The sequence below is a fragment of the Schistocerca serialis genome, chromosome 7 (genome assembly GCF_023864345.2).
Source record: "Schistocerca serialis cubense isolate TAMUIC-IGC-003099 chromosome 7, iqSchSeri2.2, whole genome shotgun sequence".
In the NCBI taxonomy this organism is placed as follows: domain Eukaryota; kingdom Metazoa; phylum Arthropoda; class Insecta; order Orthoptera; family Acrididae; genus Schistocerca; species Schistocerca serialis.
Window position 1 is genome coordinate 196,781,317 of NC_064644.1, and position 26,599 is coordinate 196,807,915.

The 26,599-nt window shown below is 40.7% G+C and overlaps 1 protein-coding gene across 2 annotated transcripts in view; it reads right to left on the reverse strand.

The window, feature by feature from the left end:
• LOC126412828 (centrosomal protein of 97 kDa) overlaps positions 1-26,599 on the reverse strand; it is a 196,741-nt gene that overhangs the window by 43,287 nt on the left and 126,855 nt on the right. For both annotated transcript variants that reach the window (XM_050082653.1, XM_050082652.1), the window contains one exon: positions 19,786-19,885. In XM_050082653.1, coding sequence (XP_049938610.1) covers positions 19,786-19,885 — 100 coding nt within the window. The remainder of the gene's footprint in view (positions 1-19,785; positions 19,886-26,599) is intronic.

The window sequence follows — 26,599 nt, forward strand, 5'->3', positions numbered from 1 at the left end:
GCCTCCTGTTGCCATTAGCAGCCAATATTGTGGTTGCGTGGTACACAGTTGTGGGGCATCAAAAGCTGTAAACATCATTGGCCTTTTGCAATCTCACACTCAAGGGGTTCATTACTATTTGAATGGTTTATGGTGGTCAGGAACTGTTGCAATGATCTCCTCCTTGGTTTCTCTAATAATTTAGCACCATTTTGCCCTTGCCACCTTAGTGGCTGTGAGGTTCTCTGCAGCAGGCTGACACTTGAGCCTACACAGTCACACTGGTCCTGATTGCAAAGTGGCAGTCTTCACTCCACCAAGGGACTGGCTGCTATTTCAGCTGGCCTGAAGACTGTTGAATGGATGCTTCAGTGACATGGTGGATCATCTGGGTAATATGATCCACCCATTCTTGGATGCTGTAATGGTATTCAAACACAACAAGTTGGTGGTAAAGCACCCATATTGCCCTGCTGAGCATTCACTGTGGTAACTCTCTTTCGGACACCAAGGTGTCTGGAAGGTGAAGCCAGATCAGGAAGTTATCATCTGAATGCAGTTTATCGACCACTTCCCACCGAGAGGTGTGTGCGTGGTCTGGAGAGCATACTGAGAGATTGATAGCCGTGATGTCCCTGTTGTAGCGCTGAAATGCATGTATGTTGAACAAATACGCACTTGTTGACAGGGGAAGTCTCCATTGCTCTACTCCCGGGGCAGGTGGTTGCTCACCTCCAAAGCACATTATGTGAGTTACAATCATCACTGAGGATGAAGGGGTGGTGGAGCTGAGTATGATGGTCATGTAGAGCCTCTTCATCCAGCACCTCACATTGTCAACCTATGATGCACAACTGCTGTTACAGCAAATGCTTGTAGGCCGATTGTCGATTGTGCGGGAAAGATACTAGAAGTGGTAGGCACCATTCAAGAAAACAGCTATTCCTCCTTTAACTAAGGTCACCTTTTTGTGGAGAATGTAGCCATGTAGTAAGAGAATTTAAAATATGTCTCTTTAAGGCCAATACCCACTGGTCTTCCCAGAGCCAACAGACATAGCTTCTCCATGTGTCCTGAACCCATTCAAGTTCCACTTAAGTATGCAAACCATCTTAATGGTAAGCCTTTTCCTTTGTCTTTCCCCCTGTAATTCCTCTGTGGTTGGGACAGTTGTGTTACTTGATTGACTTGCCAATTCTCTCAAGAAGATACAGTCATCCATACCACAATATTACCGTCACAGTCTGATCCATAAGACACGATCAAGGTCACATCATCTGATGGCGTCGGACCTGATCGTTTTGACTGTTGGTTTTCATACCCAGCTTGGATTTTGGGAATGTTGGCAAGACTGTTTTAATAGGAACGATTAGATGTGTCTCTTCTACTGTGTGTTATCGTTTCTGACATTAGTTTCAGCAACCACCAGAATTTCATTGGTAGGAAGGCTTGGTTGTGGGACTAATGGTACAGACGTGTAGCTGCATTTACAAGTGCAGGTTAATATACTCTGCTCCGCTGTCAAAATCTGGCTGCCAATACTAGTCTTTTACATGTGTTGCTTCACTGCTGAGGCAAACGACTTCACAAAAGTGAGTGCCTGTGAGGCCTTAAATGTCTTCCTCACATCTGAATAGGGGATATGTTGGGTGACTAATTTCCACAGTTTCTTCTCTTCAATAAAGACAGAATGTTTCTTATGTTTCTTGTTCCAAGCTGAATGGGCTTGGGAGCAATGGACTGACTTGAATTGACTCACTTGGGTCGAAGGAAGGAAAATTAGGATTTAACGTCTCATCTATATCGACGTCATTAGTGACAGAGTGCACATTTGGAATCTTTCAAGAATGGGGAAGGAAATAGGCAGTGCCCTTTCAAAGGAATAACCCCAGCATTGTCTGGAGTGATTTAGGGAAATTGTGAATACCTAAGTTGGGATGACTGGATGCAGATCTGAACCACTGTCCTCCCAAACGCGAGTCCAGTGTGCTAATCACTGCACTGCCTTGGCCAGGAAGTCGATCAGTCACAGACAATGGGTAGACCAGTAAACCGAATAACTGGTTCATAGAGAGCATAGTCAGATCTTCCATGTCTTGTCTGATCTTAGCCCATAGTGGTATGACTGAAGCAGTGACACTTAAAGCAGTCTATTGGATTAGGTACACAGGCTCTAACTTTAAGGCGGAGAAAGCCTGCCGCAATACAGTTAGGCACCGTCTGGAAACTGAAGGTCAGATAATGCATGATGACTTATGGAGCTCACCATCAACCTTTTTTACGAAATTCTGTACTCTAGTGACACCTTGTATTTCTCATTCCTGTTGCAATTATTTGGTATCTACGCCCATGTCTTGGCATATGTCACAACTCCTTTACAAGGATTTAGCCACATGCAGCTCACTGTTGCTAACATGTTTTCTATGTAGTTTAGCATGTAACACTTGTTCAATTGGTTAGCTTTCAGTATTTTGATCGATAATGTACCACTGCACAGCCTCTTGATGGATTTACGTTGTCCTACAAGACCTTCTTGAGCTCTATGGCTGTAGAAAGGTATCAGTTTTTCAAAGGAACATTCTACATATTTAACAATAAACAGATTATCTACCACACAATGTGATCCATTACTATTACAGCTTTCTCATACATTCCCAGACATCTCAGGCACATCAGTCACGAGGTCTCTCTGCGTTTGCATGCTAACACTGCCAGCAGACCACTCTAACCACTGGGAGTAAAGGTAAGGATTTAAGCTTCATTAATGTCTCATGAGCAACTAGGGAAGTAAGCGTCTACCCAGACAGTGCCCTGCTCAGCTGGGTAAGCCTTATACAACTGAGACGTAGCAGGTTCCCCAGAGATCGCCCACTAATGACTGTTCTGCCGTAACAGCCATGCATCTGTAGCATGCCTTAAGATTGATGGTTTCTTTACAGAGGTTTACCCTATCCTTGCAGTAGGGGCGGTTAAGTCGAGATCCCTGTTCCCCATGATAACGCAATGTTCCATCTCTGCAACACATGGTGGTCACTGAAGTACGCCCAGAGCTTATGGTTACAGAGGACTTATGGCTCTCCAGCCCCCAGCTTAGTCTGTCAAGCCCATATCCAGCAAACAATTGCTGAGCTCCTTAAGGTGCTTGCCATTAAGAATGATCCAGGGGCAACATCTGGCAATATTGAAAACATCACAGACATGGCAAGTATTACCGTATTTACTCAAATCCAAGCCGCACTTTTTTTCCGATTTTTGTTATCCAAAAAAAACCGCCTGCAGCTTAGAATCGAATGCAAAGTAAGAGGAAGTTCTGAAAAATGTTGGTAGGTGCCGCCACAACTAACTTCTGCGTCTAATATATGTAGGGCTACACAGGCATGCTTTGCCGGCACAAAGACAAATACTGGTGCCAAAACCTCTGCATCCGTAAATAAATTAAAAAAGGCTAGAAGACAAGCTTTTTTCTACACCCCAAGTTTGACTACTGCATTTTCATACATTACCCAATGAAGTAAATAGAAATTCCATATTCTGCATCTTCGAATGTAGCAGACTTTCAAATATTCGCAGCAACAAAAATAAATTTCTTTACACAAAAATACCAACAATGCACAAGGCTTTAGGATTGTTGCAGGAGTTGATATGCTGGGGCTCAAAAGATTTCACGTAGCAGCGCCTATTGCTTCATGGAATTTTGTTAAGAACTTTCATTATAGTGCCAAATTCAAAAGGGGAGTTATTTCTTTTGTGGAACGAAGTTCTAATAGTGCTGCAGGTTTGCGATACAGGATTGACGAGACCAACATCAGGCAATGGCGACTGCAGAGAGACAAATTATTTTAATGTTCCAGTAGCAGGAATGCATCTAGTGGGCTAAAGTGTGGCCGATATCATGCACTAGAAGTAATTTTAAATGCATTTGTCAAGGAACAGCATCAGAAATTCCTGCCTGTGAATGCCGCAATTTTAAAAATTAAGGCATTGCTGGAAAATTTTAAGGCTGGTCGCAGCTGGATTGATCTGTTTATGAAGTGCTGGGGTTTATCATTTCGGAAGCGAACTTCAGTTGCACAGAAGCTGCCGAAAAATTATGAAGAAAAACTTGTGGAATTTCAGTGCTTCATAATTAGGCGGTGCACAGAAACGCAATACCTTCTTGGTCAGATAGGAAAGCTGACCAAACTCCCGTATATTTTGACGTACCGTCAAATTATACAGTTGACACCATAGGAAAGAAAGACTTAAGTGTTCTTATTTCAGTTGGTGAAAATCAGCGGATGTCCATCATGCTTGCTTGCGCAGCAGATGGACGTAAATTACCCCCATTCATAGTTTTCAAGCAAAAGGCTTTACCAATATCAGAAGTGTTTCTAAAAACTGTAATTGCCCAAGCAAACGAAACTGGGTGGTTTTCAGATGACATGGTGCTGGAATGGATTGGGCGGGTATGTGTGGAATCATCGTCCTGGCACAATGCTTGGTTTATGCAGTCTTTTGGTATTAGATGCGTACGCAGGCCATACAACACCTGCAGTAAAGCGAAAATTACAGGGAAGCAAAACGGACTTGGCAGTAATTCCAGGCGGGATGACTTCAATTCTGCAACCACTTGACGTCTGCTTGAATAAACAATTTAAGGGCAAGCTTAAACGCATGTACACAAACTGGCTTTCGAAAAGCAACAGACAACTGACACCAACAGGACGTGTAAAATACGCATGTTTGTCAATGGATTTATGATGCATGGAAGTATGTTTCAAATCAGACTGTGCAACAAGCATTTAAAAAATGTTCGATATACAATGCACTAGATGGTACGGAGGACGATGCTCTGTATGAAGAAATGAGCAACAAGGAATCTAGTGATAGTGACTCAGAATCAAGACTGAGATTTTAAACATTTCGTATAAGGGGTATTACAAACTGAATAAAATTTTCTTTAAATTTCAGCGTTTAATTTCTAAGTTATTTCCATTCTTATGCACAGGACACAAAAGCGTGGAGAGCTACATCAAACCAGTCTACAGACTGAAGACAACAACACACACTGCATTTGAACTCATCACTAAAAATCTACTACCAAAATCCGACTGGCAAGACTGTTTGAGACGTATGTCAATATGGCCAATTCTACGTTCTGAATTTTTTCCTACCTGTTGCTAATACGAACTTTTATGAATCGTGAATCACATGCAGTACTCTCTTCACCATAAGAATAATACGAATGTAAACATTATGCCATGTACTCTTTCGTGTTTGCTGCTATCTCATTTAAATCCTGTCTGCCTAATAAATTACGAAACTAGAGTGAGACAACCACAAACATGGAAGAATATACATATAATGTCATGTTTATATTCGTATTATTCTTTTGCTGAATAGTGATATAGTCAGAAATGAAGCACAGCAACTAACTAGATTTTCAATTCTAAGATGACTCTAATTTCTGTGCAGAATGTAATGTACTAAAGAGACGTCTGCAAAGATTATCAAACGGAGAAAAATTTCTGCTGAACTCTCGTTCAGAACATCTTCTGTCATACGCAGTCAATTATTTGGTTCTTGTTTATCATTATCAAAGAAAGCAGCAGTGTAAGTAACAACAAATAGCAGTCTCTTGCCATTGTTTCACTAATGAGACAATTCCTCCCTTTCTTTTATTGTAAGGGGCGGTAGCGTGCACAAAAGCAAGCCATGCCGTAAGCGGCGACAGGTCATGAACACTCATTATCAGAATGCGACAAACAGTGGATGACACAGTACAATAATGCATTTTCAGCTTCGAGTTACGTAAACCCATATAACAATGAGAACGGCACTTATCAGATCAAAGCAAAATAAGCAATCAATTCAAACCAGACGAAGCACGTTGAAAGGTCTCTGTTGGATTCCTTTCATGTTAATTTCTTAAATATGTTGTCATTTATGGCATAAATTCCGCGTCTAAATTTACTGTGGTGTTTCTGACTATCTGGGAGGAGATTGGGCAGTGAAACTTGTTACTTTTACACATAAACATGAACGATCTGTCACACTACTACACTTTAAAACACAGTTTATATGTAATTCATGTCACACAGTCTCATACGGAACCTACATCTGCTTTCTTTTATATACTGTATATGATAAGATACTGTCATCCCCCTTCCCTTCTGTGTGAGAGGATGAATGAGCAAATGTGTTCCTAGTTGCATGCTTGAGGGTAGCAGACAAGCCTGTCTGCTAGAGAACAGTAGGACCAATGTCGGAACAGGTAGCTACGCTTTCTAAAGGCAGAGAGGTTTCCATTCTTAGCATGGTCCTGGCCGTCTCTTGTCATGTTGGTATAGGAAGCTGCCCCTCTGGCCACTTCCATTTGTATTTGTGAGGCACCCTCAGAAAAGGGAGCAGGACAGTCTGCCCGCGGCGAGTGTCTGAAGTGGTAAGATCTCCGGCTAAGCGTGTGTCTGCTAAGTCCGTAGGACAATGGATTTCTTAAGTTCAGCCTAACTGAAAATTTAATCACCTTTATTTCAGGTTTAGCTCTAAAATATCTAATGTTATCTTAAATTGCAACGCAGTGTAATTCGCATGTGAAGTAGTTCAGAATATCTTCCGATAGTTTCTTTGTCACTACTTTGTGAGTAAAGTGGAACCACGTGTTGATCAGTAACTCTTAACTAAGATCATCAATCTTAAATGCGAATGCTCATGTGATTATAACATCTCGTCTTGACGATATTTTTCAATATAGCAACTTTTCTTTATGTTCAACCCACGTGGGGTGTACTTTGTGAAACCAGTACCACGTGCTTATACAATTGTTTGACCCATCAGGTTAATAGTAAGACGATAGTAACCAGTTCGAGGTTTTCCTTTTGTAAATTGCTTTTCGATCTAATTTATTTTAATTATCAAAATTATTGTGGAGTTACACTCTTTGTGTAAACCAAGTTGACCACATGAAGCATGTGGTATAATCATCAAAATAGCCCTCAGCTATTCTTTTCGGGAAGATTTCACAAAGAGTTAATATGAATTTAGTATACTAGTGTGTGGTAATTCCATGACGGACAGGATTGTGCTACGAACGTAACTTCTTTGGGTGAAAATTGAATCGGTTGGTAGTGTTTAATTTTCTCTTGCATATGTTTCAACGTTCTTTGTGTGTTGTTTTATGAATGCAGTGTTGTACGCAGTCTCCCAATCTTGGCCCCCTATTTGATGTGTTCCTTAAGAGTACAAACTCACATTTTCACAATCCTAAATAAGGCACCAGCTTAGTTATGAGTCACGTTTAATATGCTGAAATTTCAATGATCAATGTTAAAATAATTTTCCAAATATAAACTGATTTATTTCTTTTTATTTAAATTCTCTTAATATCGTATGCCTATTAAAAGATTATAATTCATGTTAGTCTGGTTGGGAATTTGGTAAGCTAAACTGGATACCTGGTGAAACAGTTGCTCAGTAATGCAAGGTTAACTTCCCCAGACAGCTCACAGCTTTTAATGCCCATCAGCACCGCTAACAACACAAATTAAAGTAACAACGTTATACATGGCGACCCTGTTCTGTGATCCCGCTACACTCTGGAATCTCTGAAACGTTAGATTGCAAGCGTTGTATAATCTTAATTTTTTTTCCCTACAGCGCTCAAACAACTTCTGCGTTGTTTCTGAGGAGACTTTCAAAAGATCCACTGCGTTGTGTTGTTTGTCTTGTTGTTTTGTTTTCTATATTTGTGTGTTTATGTGTGTGTGTGGTTTTTTTTTTTTTTTTTTTTCCTCGCTTGTACATTGCACTGTTTCGGTCAAAGATAAAAATTTGTTTTGCGTGTGAAAAAGTGCAAACTAGGTTGGGTACCTTTCGTGTAACTGTCGAAATTTTTGGGGGATACATTTATTGTGATTAGTGTGTTGCGTACCGGGTATAAATTGAACTAATGCAGACACGTAACCAAGCTAAAAGTAGGCGGTCCAACAACGTAAGCAACATGGACCAAGGGGATAATTTGATTTCCAATATTAACGCGTCGGGCGGTTCCGAAAATGCAATGGGGAATACTTCAGACGAAATGCAAAACAGGACAAACGGGCTCACAGAAGAGCCAGAAATTAATTTCCCTCCAACTAACCAAATTGATTTGGCAGAACTAATGAAAGCCGTATTGCAACAAAATAAAGAAAACGCAGAGAAATCTGAAAAATCGATCCGCGAGCTAGGGGAACAAATGACGCAGAAATCAGAAAAAACGTTCCGAGAACAAAAAGAATCATTCGAAAAATTGATCCGAGAGCTAGGCAAACAAATGACGCAGAAATCTGAAAAATTGATCCGAGAGCTAGGCGATCAAATGACGCAGAAATCTGAAAAATCGATCCGCGAGCTAGGCGAACAAATAGACGAAAAACTAATCCAGCAGACAAATAAAGTCGACAAGTCGATGCAGAGTGTGTCCGATGATATCTCACAAAGAATAAACAATCTGGCAAGTGAAATAAAAAGTGATATTATGAAAGAATTAGGCCGTACATTTGAACAAATCGATGATCGTCTGCAAGCCTTAGAACAGGGCAAGCGGAGTTGCGATGCGGAATCCAAAGAGCGCGAAGAACAGCTACTTAGGAGTTTCCAAGCGCTGAGAGAAAAATGCCAACGCGAACACCAGCAGGTACTTTCCAGGGTCCAGGAGGCGGAAACGCATTGTCCCGCGTCCATTAGCAACACAGTAGCAGACAACGGTCGAGCGATTCACGCACTCGAACAGCAAGTAGAACAATTGAAGCAGACTGGGGCGGAGGACAACAGACAAATACATGATAAGATTGCAGCATTAGCGGACATTGTAGGCACGATGAAGGTGACGGAAAGCGAGAACAATACTACACCAGTAGCGGCCGCAGAGACCGAAGAAGTGCGTTCCCTTCTTAGATTTCAGAAGGGACAAGTTCGAAGTGAACAGGCGGCACAAAGCTGTAACAGGCGAATTACAAGAACGTGTGGCGCATCTGGAAAACCGCATGGCGTGTGATTCCGAACTCGCCAACAGCACTAAAAATAGCCGTACGGACAGTGCAGAGAGGGACTCCGGCCACGAGGGAGATTTTGACGACAGGGAAGAATGTATTTTGAGGGGCAGACATGAGAAAAATAGAAACATTCAAGGGCATCGCCGGGAGGAAATGCGAGGATTTGATTTCAAACATTTCCTTACGGTGAGAAAGTTTGAGATATTTCGAAATTCGCAAAAAGGAATACATCCACGAGCATGGCTCGAGCAATTTGAGTTCTGTCTTCCCCCCGACTGTGCAGATTCACATAAGATAGAATATATGTGTGGCTATTTGGAAGGCGAACTGGCGATTCGCATGAGGTCGGCAGCGCGTCACTGCAACTCCACTCGGGAGTTTCGACAAGCCTTTCTGTCCGCCTATTGGTCGGAAGCGGCACAAGATAGGGTCAAACATGGCATAATTATGCTGCCAAATTTGAACCAGTCCGGTTTCGGCAGCCCAGCACGCCTATTCGACCACATGCTGCAGGCAAATCAATTTTTATACGACCCATACGGGCCTGCGGAACTAATTAGGACATGCATCACCAAATTGCCGATGCACCTGCGCCACGTCATTCTTGCGGGACGATGCAAAGAGGACATGGAAACGTTTAAGACACTTCTCCAAGAGTTGGAATACAATACAGGAGAATGCCCGCCTAATCTGGCACAAAGTTATTATGGGGCACAGCAGCGCGATCACAGTCATGGCAGTAGTACTAATCAACGGTGTGACTGGTCGTCGCGACGCGAACGGAACAATAATCGGGACCGGCCGTATAGAAACTGGTGTAACAGTCGCGAACAAAGGTGGAGCAACGGAAATGATCGAGGACGTGGACAAGATCGTGAACGCTACAGGTACGGCAACCAGAATCGATACTACGATGAATACGGTGGGAATAGGACTGTAGGCGGAGCACCTCATGATGCTGAAATTCGGCCGGCTAACCCTAGACATAATCCAGCAAATGGAAATGAACAAAACCGGCAATGACAAACGATCAGCGCAGAAGGCGCCCAATCGGAACAAGCGAGCGACATGGCAAATGAGTAGAAAGGACAGTGAGAAGTAGAGAGGACGGTGAGGAGAAAGAATTGATTAGTTTAAATTTGTGACGTATGCATTTTGAATAATATGTTGGTAAAAATAATGATAAAGATGTTTCTATGTGATTGATTGAAGTGATGTTTTTAAATTTTTTTTTTCTTGTGCAATTAGGATTTAGGTTGGTTCAAATGTGAAGATAAAAGGTTTCTTTGTGAACGAGTGAAATGCTTTTTATGGTTTTTTTGGAGTAAATTGAAAAGAGTCGCTCCTGAGAGAAGCAAGATCTGTGTTGAATTAATGCAAAACTCAAGGGAATATCCGATCTGTGGGTATTATGGGTCTGGCAAACCCAGGTCCCCAGCTGTTAGTAGCCTTGTTTCCGATTTTCTGCTTTCAGTGCTACTATCTATCTATTACTATTCTATATCTGTCAGTATAAATGAGGATCTCTTACTATAGTATACGTGCGGTATGAATATTTTAAGATAGGAGAACTCTGAGAAAGGAATGAGGAAGTTTAGAATCTTGAAAACAGTATGGGATAATACGATTGTTTAACCATTGGCTTCCCAATATGCGATGATATGTTAATATTGATGATATATGTCTTTTTTGTTCTTTATAGCTGAGTACGTAAAGTGCTGTCTGTGGATTTCGTAAGTATATTGATTCCCTTCAAGGTGAAAGAAGAATTGTGGTTTGTGTAATTTACGTGGCCCTGAAATATTATTGTGGTAGTCAAATACGAGCAGATTTTCAGCAAATGGAGAATGGTACAGAAATATGGATCCTTTCTGTAGTCTTGATTGATGTTGACCCAAAGCCTGGAAAACTTATTCTGCGTTAATACTTGTCCCAGAAAAGCAACGTTTATGTGTTTTGCTGATGCTGTGAGCATTACAGCTTACTGTTTTCGCTGGTGCGAGATGCACTGCAGCCTATATGATTTGTACTGAGGAAATTTCCCTCTTGAGTGTAGAGGAAGAGTAAATAATTTTGATTATGGGACCGAAGGAAAGCTTGGTTTAAGGTAATAAGGATGAAGCAAAACATTTGTCATTTAAACTACAGGAGGATTCGGATCTTTTGTGTCTGTTGTGAGTTCAACATGTTAAGATGAAACTGTTTTACAGAATAGAGGTGACCACAATTTTGCCATTCATGAGAAATGAATCCAGAATAACCACCACAGGCGAAATAACTGATTTGGAAGCGAAAGGTAACTTAAAGAAGGAACGAAATCGCAGCAAAATGGGTAAGAAAATGTAGTATAACTTGTATAATGCAGATATTTTTACCGTTCTCAGAGTCATCTGCGTGATTAATTCATGTGATAACGTAATTTTAGATGAAATTTTCTTACTGTTTCATGTGTGAATGTATGAGTATGATAAATGTATAATTGCGAGTCTCTTATCAGGTGTGTCAACTGGTATAAATGTTTTGGCGTGTAAATAACCATTGTTCTTTTTACTGTGTATGTTTAAGGAAAGTTTCTCCATATTTATCATGTGACAAGAAATATGCGGCGAGCGTCAGGAAGAGGATGAATTAGGACAATGTTGTAGTGGTGTAAACACGGTGTTGAAGTAGCATTGAAGTAGTTGAAGTAGCTTGTTGGATTAACTAGTAGTGGATAGAAGTAGAATTTTGAGTAATGCATGTTTATGGGTAGTTAGTTTGTAGAATAGACAACAGGTGTGCGTGTGTGTGTGTGTGTGTGTGTGTGTGTGTGTGTGTGTGTGTGTGTGTGTGTAAATAACATGTGAACCCTATGCTGTCCAGACCTATACTTGCACAAAGCATAATCATATTCATTTTAGTGAATTAATAAGTAGCATTTGATTTATTAAAACGTAAGTGAACCACATTAGTGATGTGGATTTAAATATTATATTGTCAGTTCATTTAATTTTTATTTTTATACTGTCAAGTCACTTAACTTTTATTTTTTTATATTGTCAAGTCATTTAACTTTTATTTTTATATTGTCGATTCATATAATGTTTTTATTTTAAAAAAAGATATTAAGTCTCACTTTCGTTCTTAAAAATTGTGAAAGACAATACGAAGTGGTATTATGTATGACATTTTGTAATCACGTAAGTATGATGAACAATTTCTGTGAATGCAGTTGAGAACGTGAAAGCGAACCGGCTAAACTCTTACGAGACAGCGGGAGCGCCGAGGAGGAGGGCTAGTTGTAAACTAGCGGGTTTCCCAGCAGGACACGCTGTCAACCGGGCCACTTCGGGAGCGCGGTCGACAACAAAAGAAGGGCACGCGACAAACACTTTCCCTTGCACCTGTAGCTAATGGGCGGCCGCCCTGTGCGACCCTTCCTGGAGGCGATGACCTGAGATGGGCGAGCGGTCCATCGCGCGGAAATCCATCTGCTGTCAACGCACCACACGCACGCGACCGTGGCGAGACGGGCGCGGTGAAACAACAGAAGAAAGGGGATAAAGGGGCGTGGAGCCTTTTGACAGGTACTGTCCAGAGAAACTGGCAGACTTCAACGACGCCTATCAACATTTCCTGACGGATGCCCACTGTCAAGCGACAGTAAATCATAGATTGATGTTCTCTGGTTGCTAAGGGTGGCACAAAGAAGAGTCACTAAGTGTCATCCTTGCCCAGGAATATCAAACCGGCGAGCCAATTGAGGATAACTCAAGAATGTAACAACACAAGGGGCGTGGAGCCTTTTGACAGGTACTGTCCAGAGAAACTGGCAGACTTCAACGACGCCTATCAACATTTCCTGACGGATGCCCACTGTCAAGCGACAGTAAATCATAGATTGATGTTCTCTGGTTGCTAAGGGTGGCACAAAGAAGAGTCACTAAGTGTCATCCTTGCCCAGGAATATCAAACCGGCGAGCCAATTGAGGATAACTCAAGAATGTAACAACACAAGGGGCGTGGAGCCTTTTGACAGGTACTGTCCAGAGAAACTGGCAGACTTCAACGACGCCTATCAACATTTCCTGACGGATGCCCACTGTCAAGCGACAGTAAATCATAGATTGATGTTCTCTGGTTGCTAAGGGTGGCACAAAGAAGAGTCACTAACTGTCATCCTTGCCCAGGAATATCAAACCGGCGAGCCAATTGAGGATAACTCAAGAATGTAACAACACAAGGGGCGTGGAGCCTTTTGACAGGTACTGTCCAGAGAAACTGGCAGACTTCAACGACGCCTATCAACATTTCCTGACGGATGCCCACTGTCAAGCGACAGTAAATCATAGATCGATGTTCTCTGGTTGCTAAGGGTGGCACAAAGAAGAGCCATTAAGTGTCATCCTTGCCCAGGAATATCAACCTGGCGCGTCAAACGAGGATACCGCACGAATTTGACAACACAAACATAGAACCAAATCGAGATGTACGTGACACGGGCCACCAAGAGAAACTTCATGAGAGGGCAGAGACGGCGGGATTGCACGCAACAGATGGACAAAAATCCCTACTGACAGCTGCGGCGACGAACCTCCCCCCCCTCCCCTTATATTGTGCCTCGGAACAGTGGAAGTACTGAGTGTGTCAGTGAACAATGATTATACGGTTCTTAGTCCAGTGCATATACGTGTGTTTCTGTCACAGAAACTTTGACTCGTGTGTTTTGCAGGAGTTCGATTTATTGGTGTTTATTAGACTGACTCTTGTATTTTGCAGGTGTTCTATTTATTGTTTTTTTTAAGACTTTGACTCTTGTATTTTGCAGGTGTTTTATTTATAGGTGTTTTTTTTTAGACGTGACTATTGAACTTTCAGAGCTGTTTTATTTATCAATGTTTGTTTTTGTGTGATGTATTAGATTTGTGATATTTTGTTTCGTAAATTCATTCCTGTGGCATTGCTTCGTTTATCAGTCAGATAGCTATTCATTCTCATTGGACTGTGATCGATTAGCCTTTGCATGGGGCATATTTATAGTGAGGAACCCCATAAGGGTAACAATCACATAATTAATTGTATTTTCAGTATAATGACGCAGTGCTCATTGTTTGCCAACTAACTGAAACATAGTAGAATGATTAAATTAGTGGCACATAGTTATTTTAATTCTACAAATTATTAGTTTTATAAGATATAGAATATTTTTGCGATAACCACTTTGTAAAACATGTTTTTTCTCTTATCATTTTTTTTGCTTTGCGGATTGTGCATTGTAATGTTCTGCTTTATAATACGGATGTTATTTCCATGTTGTTTTTTTTTTATTGCTGTGGCACCTTTGCTATTTTCATAAATTTTACTTGTCAATAAACAGTCATAAATTTTCCTGTGATCAGTTGGCTCTTGCAATGAGCAAATACGGGTGAACTCCATAAGGGTAAAAACCAGAAATTGTTTTCGTATTAATGACACAGGAACCATTGTTTTTACTTGCTGACCGAATTAGGACTACACTATCTTTTAAATAGGCGTCACAGATTGTTTTTTTTCTCTTTGAAATTGGTAGATTCTAAAAATGTGTTGAAATTATTGTGTTCTAGCAAGTAGCTGGTGACCTTTTGCCTTTTCTTTACATTTTTGGTTTAAGTAGGGTGCGAGAAGCCTGCTTGGGAATGTCCTAGCATAGCCAGAAAATTCCCTGCAGTCTTTTCCCGGAGCATTGAAAGGTCTCTGTTGGATTCCTTTCATGTTAATTTCTTAAATATGTTGTCATTTATGGCATAAATTCCGCTTCTAAATTTACTGTGGTGTTTCTGACTATCTGGGAGGAGATTGAGCAGTGAAACGTGTTACTTTTACACATAAACAAGAATGATCTGTCACACTACTACACTTTAAAACACAGTTTATATGTAATTCATGTCACACAGTCTCATACGGAACCTACATCTGCTTTCTTTTATATACTGTATATGATAAGATACTGTCATCCCCCTTCCCTTCTGTGTGGGAGGATGAATGAGCAAATGTGTTTCTAGTTGCATGCTTGAGGGTAGCAGACAAGCCTGTCTGCTAGAGAACAGTAGGACCAATGTCGGAACAGGTAGCTACGCTTTCTAAAGGCAGAGAGGTTTCCATTCTTAGCATGGTCCTGGCTGTCTCTTGTCATGTTGGTATAGGAAGCTGCCCCTCTGGCCACTTCCGTTTGTATTTGTGAGGCACCCTCAGAAACGGAGCAGGGCAGTCTGCCCGCGGCGAGCGTCTGAAGTGGTAAGATCTCCGGCTAAGCGCGTGTCTGCTAAGTCCATAGGACAATGGATTTCTTAAGTTCAGCTTAACTGAAAATTTAATCACCTTTATTTCAGGTTTAGCTCTAAAATATCAATTGTTATCTTAAATTGCAACGCAGTGTAATTCGCGTGTGAATTAGTTCAGAATATCTTCCGGTAGTTGCTTTGTCACTACTTTGTGAGTAAAGTGGAACCACGTGTTGATCAGTAACTCTTAACTAAGATCATCAATCTTAAATGCGAATGCTCGTGTGATTATAACATCTCGTCTTGACAATATTTTTCAATATAGCAACTTTTCTTTATGTTCAACCCACGTGGGGTGTACTTTGTGAAACCAGTACCACGTGCTTATACAATTGTTTGACCCATCAGGTTAATAGTAAGACGATAGTAACCAGTTCGAGGTTTTCCTTTTGTAAATTGCTTTTCGATCTAATTTATTTTAATTATCAAAATTATTGTGGAGTTACACTCTTTGTGTAAACCAAGTTGACCACATGAAGCATGTGGTGTAATCATCAAAATAGCCCTCAGCTATTCTTTTCGGGAAGATTTCACAAAGAGTTAATATGAATTTAGTATACTAGTGTGTGGTAATTACATGACGGACAGGATTGTGCTACGAACTTAACTTCTTTGGGTGAAAATTGAATTGGTTGGTAGTGTTTAATTTTCTCTTGCATATGTTTCAACGTTCTTTGTGTGTTGTTTTATGAATGCACTGTTGTACGCAGTCTCCCAATCTTGGACCCCTATTTGATGTGTTCCTTAAGAGTACAAACTCATTTTCACAATCCTAAATAAGGCACCAGCTTAGTTATGAGTCACGTTTAATATGCTGAAATTTCAATGATCAATGTTAAAATAAAGTTTCAAATATAAACTGATTTATTTCTTTTTATTTAAATTATATATATATATATCACCGGTTATTGTATGCCTATTAAAAGATTATAATTCATGTTAGTCTGGTTGGGAATTTGGTAAGCTAAACTGGATACCTGGTGAAACAGTTGCTCAGTAATGCAAGGTTAACTTCCCCAGACAGCTCACAGCTTTTAATCCACTTTTAATGTCCATCAGCACCGCTAACAACACAAATTAAAGTAACAACGTTATAACGTGAAAAAGGAAGGGCACCCGTATAAATACAGACGGAGTGCCTGACATAGCAATGGCTACCTGATAAAGCTTAACTGCTAAGCTTACGACTCAAACCAAACTACTGTAGCTGTATCTTCATCCAATCGACCTAAATTGTGTCTCATGTTACAATGGACCAACTTTATTTCGATTTGGAGGTGCGGTCTAAAACTTCCCTCTCCCCTTGAATTTCGAGTCTCAAATTTCAGGTGCAGCTTAGATTCGGGAGTTTTTTTTTCTCCTTGATTTCGCATCTCATTTTTCAGGTGCGGCTTACATTCGAATGCGGCTTCGAGTAAATACGGCACCCCCATGAACGAAGGTAAAGAATAAGAGATTAAGTTCTGCAATACAATGGCTATACTGAGTCTGCTGTATATAAGTGAGATGCTGATGAATAAAATAAATAACAGAAATAAAATACAGGCATCTGAAATGAGATTTCTGAGAACATTTAAAGATTACTCTATAAAGGTTAAGGATGGACAACAATAGGTTCTTTAAACTTGCTGTTGAATAGCTTCCCTGGGAGATGAGACATTGGTTGTACTGTGAAAAGATGGTTGTGAAATCTGAGGTCGAAACATGCTACAAGCCAATCCATAAAGAGGATGTAAGTACCTCATCAGACCAAGAAGTTTCAAGACTGGGAAAAAAATAGTTAAGACAGTGGCGTTCTATACAGTCTCCTCTCACTGGAGTACAAGACACAGAATGTTCATATAAATATCTGAAACTGACAGAAAAGTCGTTCTTTGGGATGTTGTTCAACTTGTGTATTATATGGGCTTGAATATTGCACATGTCGTCAAGGCGTTGTCCCCTCATGTGTATTTCAGCACTCTGTAACTCTGTCTTGGTTTGTACTGATTACACCAACTCTCATCACCCATGGTGATTTTTTTCCAGAAAATGACTGCCCAAATTTTGAATTTCAATCAAGTGACAGCAATCCACGTGTTGTATTTGTTTGGGAGTCAAGGTGTGCAGGCCTAACTTTGCACACATTTTTCATTTCTTTTAATCATTCTAGAGAAAGTCTTGAAAACCTGACTTAGAGATGTTTTCTCATTGTAATTTTGACACAGTACTGTTGGCATACTATGCCCACACACCCACTATTTAATACTGCCTGCTCACAACAGATTTGTCAAACGCATATCTGTTGTTTACAGTTGTTAGTTAAAGCTACCTCTATAGTTACTGTGCTCACATCACTTACAGAACAGGAATAAAATCAGTACTGGAACTATTTGAACGGATGGTGTAAGAAAATAAGCAAGTAAGTAAATAAATATGCTGCATTCACAGTGGCACCGACAACAGTCACCAGATGTCGTTGCCAAAGGTTGCCCAATAACATCAGCCGACAACTTTGTCACTGTGCTTCCGATCTCATTTGTCAGTTTTTGATGGGATCGAGGATGTTAGGTTAGGTTGGAATCTATTTTATGAACGAAGTAAGTTATATTTTAACCTCCAAGGATGGGACGGATACCACGATGCCTCTGTGCTTGGAGGAAAGTGCTGCAGTGCACTTTTGCCATTAAAAAATGCATGTAAATGAGCTATATCTGTCTCGAAAAGAACATGGCGTGTACAGAAAGTACTGTCCTCAGTTACTGGAAGTATCAGACAAATCTTATAAATATATGATATTAAGGAAAAAGCACCATCCAACAATAGTTAAAAATGCTTTAACTTTGCGCTGCCACTTTCCTTCTCTCACCAGAAATTTGTGTCAGAATGGGCAACTACCTTAGAAACTAACAGCCCATAATTGATGTTTTTCATATTTAAACGTATATAATACGAAAGTATGTAGTTTTAGTGATACAATGCACTAATGATCTTTCTAAGACGCATTGTTCAGAATGTGTTTTATTGTGATACTATGGCAGGATGTGCAACTGTGGTGTGTTAAGTTTTTGCCACTGAGAGTATGCTCACATAATGGTTAATTTATATGGTAAAAGTACATGTTTCTATTACATGGTACATGGATAAAATGTGTGTGTAGGTAAGCAAATATTATCTAATTAACGAAAGGTAGATCTGTGGTTTCACAGCAGTTCACTTTATTCTAAATATTGTGAAAATTAATGCAGTACTGGCAGGACATTTAGATAATCTGATTCTAGTACACTTCTCAGCTCTCTAAACACTTACCCAGTGGATTTGAGATAGGAAGTAATAATATAACTGGAGACAGTATTATTTCAGATTGGGTGTTGCTTTTAATTTTTAAAAAATCAACAATACTGTGTTGTCTTTTAGTGCACTTGCACAGCTCCAAAAATTCAATACTGAATACATTAAAAATTTTGTAGTATAGGTATTTGAGGTGCAAGAATGAAAATATTAGATTTTAAATCAGTATTTACAGCATCGTAAATAACATCCAACATATCACACACAAACTTTGAAACTGCACTTTTCGGAATGTGGTGTAAGCCTAATATTAGAAAGATGTACTCAACAGAAGTCAAATATCATAGTGTCACTTCTAGTTTTACTTGAACCAAAACTGCATCTTTGATGTGAGAATCTGATTTGTTAATAGATCTCTAATCACACTCCAAGTAGGGGCCTGCTCGAAATCTGTTTTGTTGAATTTAACATTGTGCAGGCATAGGTCAATTAACCTTCAATCACTGTCATTCATTAAACATATGAAAGACAAATACGAAGTTTAGTGTAAGATACTCTGAACATCTAAAGCACTGCAAAGTGGAAACACATACGTACACCACATTTGCAAAGCACTTCATCTAGCAGAATCACCACCCTACTTCCATAAAAATGACGCCAGTAAGCAGCAATAATAATTTGTAGACAGCTGATGTCCACCTACCACAACCCAAAAAGATCCACTTCAGTAATTTTACGCCAAAGATAAGCCGTCCTTGCCACTTGAACAAATTATATTTTTAGGTTATAATCCACACCTAAAATTTCTGATAAAGATTTTGCCCACTTGTGGTTTTCAATAAACCTGCAATTTCAGTCCATAGATCCCAAACTATATCCTGGTTATGATATTTTTTATGCTCAAGATGCCACAAACTCCGCCTTTGACTAAACTTATCAGCTTCTCATGAACAGTTCATGTTTCGTGTCGTGTTAGCCATTATGGGGGTGGGGGGGAACTATTTGAATTTCACCGGTTGTAGTCTGAAATATGTAAATTCAGACGATGAGGTTAGCTACACTGTGACCGCACACAGATAGTGGCGAACTGATTTGAAATGATCAGCTGTCCTTCTCCGATGTCGGTCGTCGGCAGAATCTACTGATACAGGTGCCACTGTGATGCAGCCTAAGTATAAATTTATACAACGTGCAGAAAACACACTATGAACCATTTTACTTACTTTTTTCCAAAGAGCATTAATTGCTTGCATCTGCAAGAGTTGTAACTTCCGCTCACTTTCCAAAGCGGCTCTTGTTGCTTGCATATCAGATGAAAGCTTTCTGTAAGATGTAAAACATATTAAATCTTTGTTCCACAAGGTTATCCACAGGTTTTTATTTAAAAACTTGTATTAGATGCACAAGAATAATGCATAAGACATAAGTACAGTGACAAGCTAACCAAGCCTGCAAATGACCCAATAAACTCAGTTTGCAAGCGACACATTATTTTTCTGAGTAATCCATAGTGATAACAGGATGTAAAATTATAAACCATCATTATCTATGTATTGTTCTTTGATGCTCCTTGACAAGAATTTTCCTTACCTTACATCACCAACTCTTTATCTTATACAGTGAAGGACAGATCCATGACTTGGTGTGATGTTTCACTTTCATAAACTTTTATCCATAATTTTTTGCCTGTTTCCAATCTACCTTTTCCTCATGACCTCTGTCCTAGCAGTTAAGCTATACACCAGCTAAGCCGCAGATGCCTTTTACTGTCCTTAGGTTAGTTAGGTTTAAGTAGTTCTAAGTTCTAGGGCACTGATGACCTCAGATGTTGAGTCCCATAGTGCTCAGAGCCATTTGAACCACTTTAACTGTCCTACAATGTATTATTTTTCTAAGTCATGGATAATGAAATGAACATTATACTGTGAGGGTACAGATATACAAATTAAAAATTTGGGAGTGCCATGCATCGCATGATGGAGCCCCTCTATGACGAAGTTTCTCGATGATGGTCAACAATGATCTGTAAAATGGAGTAAAGAAAAATTTTGTCAATAGCCTTGGAACAGTTCATTGATGCTTGTATTACTAATGAATTGTAACTTGAATTGTGATTTAAGTCTGTTTGTAATCTGGCAAATAAAACCAGATCATCTTCCAGAACAATTGAATATTTCTTCTTTCTAAAAAGCAATTTTCAAAAAGAACTTATGGAAGAAGTGGGGAGTTCTGCTGGCTGAAGGTAAAAGTCAGCATAAAGATGGCGAAACCCCTATAAAACATTTTCCAAATCACTAGAATCAAATAGCTGGTGATAAAAGAACTTTTGCTGGAAAATTTATGAAACAGGTTACACACACGAAAGGCCAAAGATAGCATAACTCAGCTTAAAAGCACAACATTCTACTGAACTTCTAAATAATAATAATAATAATAATAATAATAATAAATGTACAAACAGTAGAACAAATAAGAAGCATGGGACTAATAGAGAAAACAACAAAAAATCATTGCCTAAGAAAAATAAATGAAGGCAAGACGTTTGTTCAAAAAAAAAAAAAACTGATACACAGTTTCAATAAAATTGGTCTGGGTGTGTGAACACATCGCTATGTAATGAAAGTACTAACAGCTTGAATGCAGGATGCCTGTGAAAGCAGCTGGAATGTTAGTAGTTTTATCACATCATGATGTGGTCTCACACCAAAAAGACCTTTACTGAAACAGTTTCTGGCAATGAAAGATTCACTTTGCCATTAATTTACTGACCTCAAACTGCATAATGGGTACAGTACCACTGACAACAAAACCGACTTTTAATATTATTGCTCGAACAGTCCACGGGTGTACTGTTGGTCCATAGTGTCCAACGGGCACAATATTTCGGTGATCAGACATGTCACCATCATCAGGTGCACTGACGAACTGAGTTCCTGAGGGCGGGCGGCCATCCTAAATCCCCTTCCCCCACGAGGCATTCTCTCCGAGGTCCACGCCCGCGGCCGCACGTCGGCGGTCGCTGGGAGGCTGGCGTCAGTGTAACTGCCTCGTCCGCCCTGGTCGCTTGAACGAGCGACCAGGGTGGACGAGGCAGTTACACCGATGCCACCACAGACGCCGACGCCAGCCTCTTAGCGACTGGCGATGTGCGGCCGCGGGAGCGGACCTCGGAGAGAACGCCTTGCAGGGGAAGGGGATTTAGGACGGCCGCCCGCCCTCAGGAGCTCAGTTCGTCAGTGCACCTGATGATGGTGACATGTCTGATCATCGAAATATGGTGCCCATGTGAAGCCATAGTGACCCAACAACTCATTTTAACAGATAGGTGGGGTGGTTGGGTGTGGGGGGTGGGGGGAAGGAAAATCCAAATTTATACCATACGTAGATTTAAAAAAAAAAAGACTGCTACCTTGCATACAGTCTTTGAAATGCAGGCAGTAGCATGAATAAAATACAGGGAACAAAAGATTATCTACAACTGTGAAACCGAGGCAGTAATTAAGAATGGAGTAACACTGGGTTGTAATCTATCACTCACATCATTCAACCTGCACTGAGAGCAAGCAGTAAAAGAAATCAAGGAGACATCTTAATAGGGAAAATGTGAAATAACTGATGGCAGAAGTAAAGAAGACTGGCAGTGCCAAGACAAGTTTTCCTGGAAGAGAAATATGTTGATGTCAAATGTAAATTTAATAGTGAGGATGTGTTTTTTGAAAGTATTTCAATTGTAGCTTTATATGGAAGTGAAATGTTTATAATAAGCAAAACAGAAAAGAAAAATCTTTTCAAAGGTGGTGCAATAGAAGTATTCTGAAAACCAGGTACTGTAAGTAGATCAAGATACTAACAAAGATATACTGAATCAAAATGGGTAGGAAAGAGCTTTATGGCACAATTTGATTAGGCATGAACACAGTAAGAGGGTTCAAATGTATATTACAAAGTGGATATTTCGGAACCCGATACCAGTTGCAGGTTGCCTATCTAATAGCTTCCAGGGACAACAAAAATTTGCTTTTGATATTTCATGTAATTATTGCCCAAATTTAAAACAGACATAAACTGCTCATTAAGAGTTATAGTTTTACTACTTCCAACAAATATTACATGCAATTTCAAACTTTTATGAAACTTTTTCTCTCCGACACTCCCACAAAGAGATGAAAGGAAAAAGTTTCTCACTTAACTACATTTTCTAGACACAAAGGAATTAAAGACATTAGCTGTCGGTGGGCACTGATTTATACCAATGGGACAAGCTGAAAATTTGTGCCATGTCAGGATTTGCAACCAAACCTCCTGCTTACTAGGTAGCTGCGCTGACCACTATGCCATTCGGACACAGTGGTCTCCACAACCACATGAACTACCCTACCATGTCATCCGTCAAACACAAGCACTTGCACTTGCCCGTGAAAGGCAAAGGTACCAAGTTCGAGTTTCGATCTGGCACACAGTTTTAATCTGCCAGGAAGTTTAATATCAGCACACACTCCGCTGTAGAGTGAAAATTTCGTTCTAGAAACATCCCCCAGGCTGTGGCTAAGCCATGTCTCCGCAATATCCTTTGTTCCAGGAGTGCTAGTTCTGCAAGGTTCGCAGGAGAGCTTCTGTGAAGTTTGGAAGGCAGGAGACGAGGTAGTGGCGGAATTAAAGCTGTGAGGACGGGGCATGAGTGGTGTTTGGGTAGCTCAGTTGGTAGAGCACTTGCCCGCAAAAGGCAAAGGTCCCGAGTTCGAGTCTTGGTCCGGCACACAGTTTTAATCTGCCAGGAAGTTTCACAAATTATCAACTAATACCACACACTACCGATGTAGTGCCCCTGCTCACTGGCCTCATTACTTGCAGCATCTCGCCAATTGCCATTAACAGTTCGAGCTTGGTATGCATCTGTACTGAAGGTATAACTGGCTGTCATCACCTTAATTATATGCATGTCATGTCTGAAAGAATGGACACCACATATATGTACTAGATTTTGTCCTTTCATGCAGAAAATCTTCAGCATCAAACATGCTGTTTTAATTTATTAATTCTTTACTACAAACTCTATTTGTAACCCAGTTTACAGACAGTATCCACATATACCACTGACTGTAGCTGCACAATTACATCACTGTTTGATGCATAGTTCAGGAGATATGACGTGAAACATTGAGACTTGTGAAAAATTTTCTTCTGCTTAAAAAGGAGTGCAAATTAGCCAGGCTATATTCACCCTGTGTTTCATAACGACTGTGCTCAGTGACTTCCAACACACTTTAAATACAATTTCAAATCTCTTCTAAATTTTCTCTCTCTTACAGGCCTATTTTAAATATTTAACACGTTAACTCATTCGTTAATGTACAGTGAGTAGCTATGTGGATGTGAAAGACTTCCACAAGACAAATTATCATGGAGAGCAGCATCATACTGAAAGCAGAAGCAGCAGCAACAACAACAAAACTATGACAAAAAAGAGTACTTTTTATAAAAACCAGCTATCTGGAACTAGTAATGATTGCACAAAACTGAAGCACAGAAACTTAATGAAACACTGTTTTGCCTAGTACTGTAGTTTCCTTATGTGGACTGTGTTGTATATCACTACATCAAACACTGTTCCTTTAAACTTCCTGTGTGAGTGCATTCTGTCATGAAACAACATTACCTATTATGGGGGGGGGGGGAATCCCCATTGTCACTGCAACAATTGCCATGAAATACTGGAAACTAGTAAGTGCCCTTCCCACAGATCCATGAGCCACAATCAAACTGTAATTCTGAAACACAGTTAAAGCTCTTATTACCAGTTTCTGGTCAAGTGATGGTAAATGGATCATGTTGCAATGCTGGTTCACATAATCAGGTGTGCGCATGTATAAAGCAAAACACCTTCTTTCCTTCGTATGTGGGCTGTATGGTTTTTACAGACCCAATACTAAGTTGGGTGCTAGCTGGTTGGTTTGGGGAGTAAAGGGAGCAAACTATGGGGTCACCAATCCCTCTTTTCTCATTTAAAAAGTTCTCGAGTTAAACAGCCCAAAAAGGAATCGCAGAAAGTAAAAGGCATAAAACTAACATTGAATCGCATTGAAAGACAAAACTACATAAGCTTACAGAAAGGGGAAAACATACACTAAAAGGAAAAGATAATGGAAGGTATTAAAGTAGCATAGCAGATGGCCTGGGCGCTCGTTCACAAAAATAAAAAAGGATGAGCCAGCCACCCTACACACACTAAAATCTCAAGCCTGAAAGACAAGCTTAGAGGAACAAATATAGGGAAAAGATGAACACCAAGGTGAACAAACAGCAAAGAAAGTATGAGGAAGAGTTAAAATAGAGGGAGGGTGGAGGCGTGGGAGCGAACGCCAATGCCCACCCTTAGATTGTGTGATAAATTAAGTGGGCATTGAACATCAGTCCCAAAAAGCGGTAAGTCTCCACTTCATAAAGTAGTTGGTCATTGAGGTAAAGTACTGGATATGGGTGGACACTATGACGACAACCGTGCACGATGCAAGTCTTGGCGGCTGAAACATGGAAGCCATGAGTGAGGGCCCACAACTGCTGCTTCCATATGGCTCCCTGCAACTGGAGTTCAGACACACCAATGGAAGCGGAACAGAAGGAAATACAAATATCATCAGCACATAGGAGAGGAGATACTGAGGACCCTAACTCTAGAGCGAGGCCATTAACGACAATTAAAAAGAGTGGGACACTAAGGACAGAGCCCCGCAGGACCCCATTCTCTTGTATATGGGGCGCAGTGTGGGAAGCACTGCCGCAGCGACCCCACTCATGCAAAGTAGCGAGGATGTGGTGTCAAAAGGCATATCGAATGGCAGACTCCAGGTGCACAAAGTTGTCAACAGTGGAGTGCCCTTGGCGAAAACTGCCCTTGTACTGAGCCAGAAGGCCCCAAACTCTAGGAGCCAACACGATCGCCAGCTCACCATACATTCAAACAGCTTGCACAGAACGTTGGTGAGGTTGATCGGAGGATAGCTATCCACATCTAGCGGGTTCTTACCAGGCTTTAGCACTAGAACAATGACACTTTCCCACCACTGCGATGGAAATTCGCCATCGCTCCAGATACGGATGAAGACGGCAAGAAGGTGGCGCTGGTAATCCACTGACAGTTGTTTAATCATTTTGGAATGAATATGGTCTGGGCCAGGGGATGTGTCAGGACATTTGGAAAGGGCACTGAGAAATTCCCATTCACTGAACGGAGCATTATATGGCTCAGGGTGGCTTGGAGCAAAAGAGAGATGATGATGTTCCACCTGCTGTTTGAGGAGACAAAAGGTGGGGCAGTAATTTGCAGGCGCAGAGGCGCAAGCATAATGTTCAGCAAGACACTCTGCAATTATGCCTCAGTTGGCAGGTACACCTCCATGTGTGGAAATTTCAGTATCAGGTACACTGCAGGGTCTGATAGCTGTCAAGTCATCTTAGCTTGGTAAAATTGGGAAGGAGAGCTTCGTGCTCCAATGGTGGAGAGGTATCATTCCCAACATTCCTGCTTCCACTGTTTGATGAGTAGGCGCTTATGATGTTGGAGGACCCTCCTATGGTCTCTAATGGCTGCAGTGATTTCTGGCAACCACCAAGGTATGGACTTCATCCAGGAACAACCTGGTGAACAAGGGACTGCCGATTCAGCTGATGGTGCGGATCACCTCATCAGTGTTGCCATGCAATGGAGATTCAACAGTGGTAGCAGAGGTGAAAAAATCCCAGTCAGCCTTGGTAAGACCCCACCAAAGTGGAAAGTGGTCACTAGCAGACAAGTTGTCATGAGCTCCCCAGTGGATAGAGGGGGAGAAGGCCAGGACTGCCAACAGAGAGATCATTTGCCAAGTAATATGCCAAGTGTCACACTGAAGTGAGTGGGGGCACATGTTTTTAGGAGGCAAAGGTCGAGTTGAGTTAGTAGGTCCTCAACATCTTTACCACAGCCAGTGACCTTGGTTTCACCCCAAAAAGAGTTATGGGTGTTAAAATCACCCAGACGAAGAAAAGGTGGGGGAGTTGTGA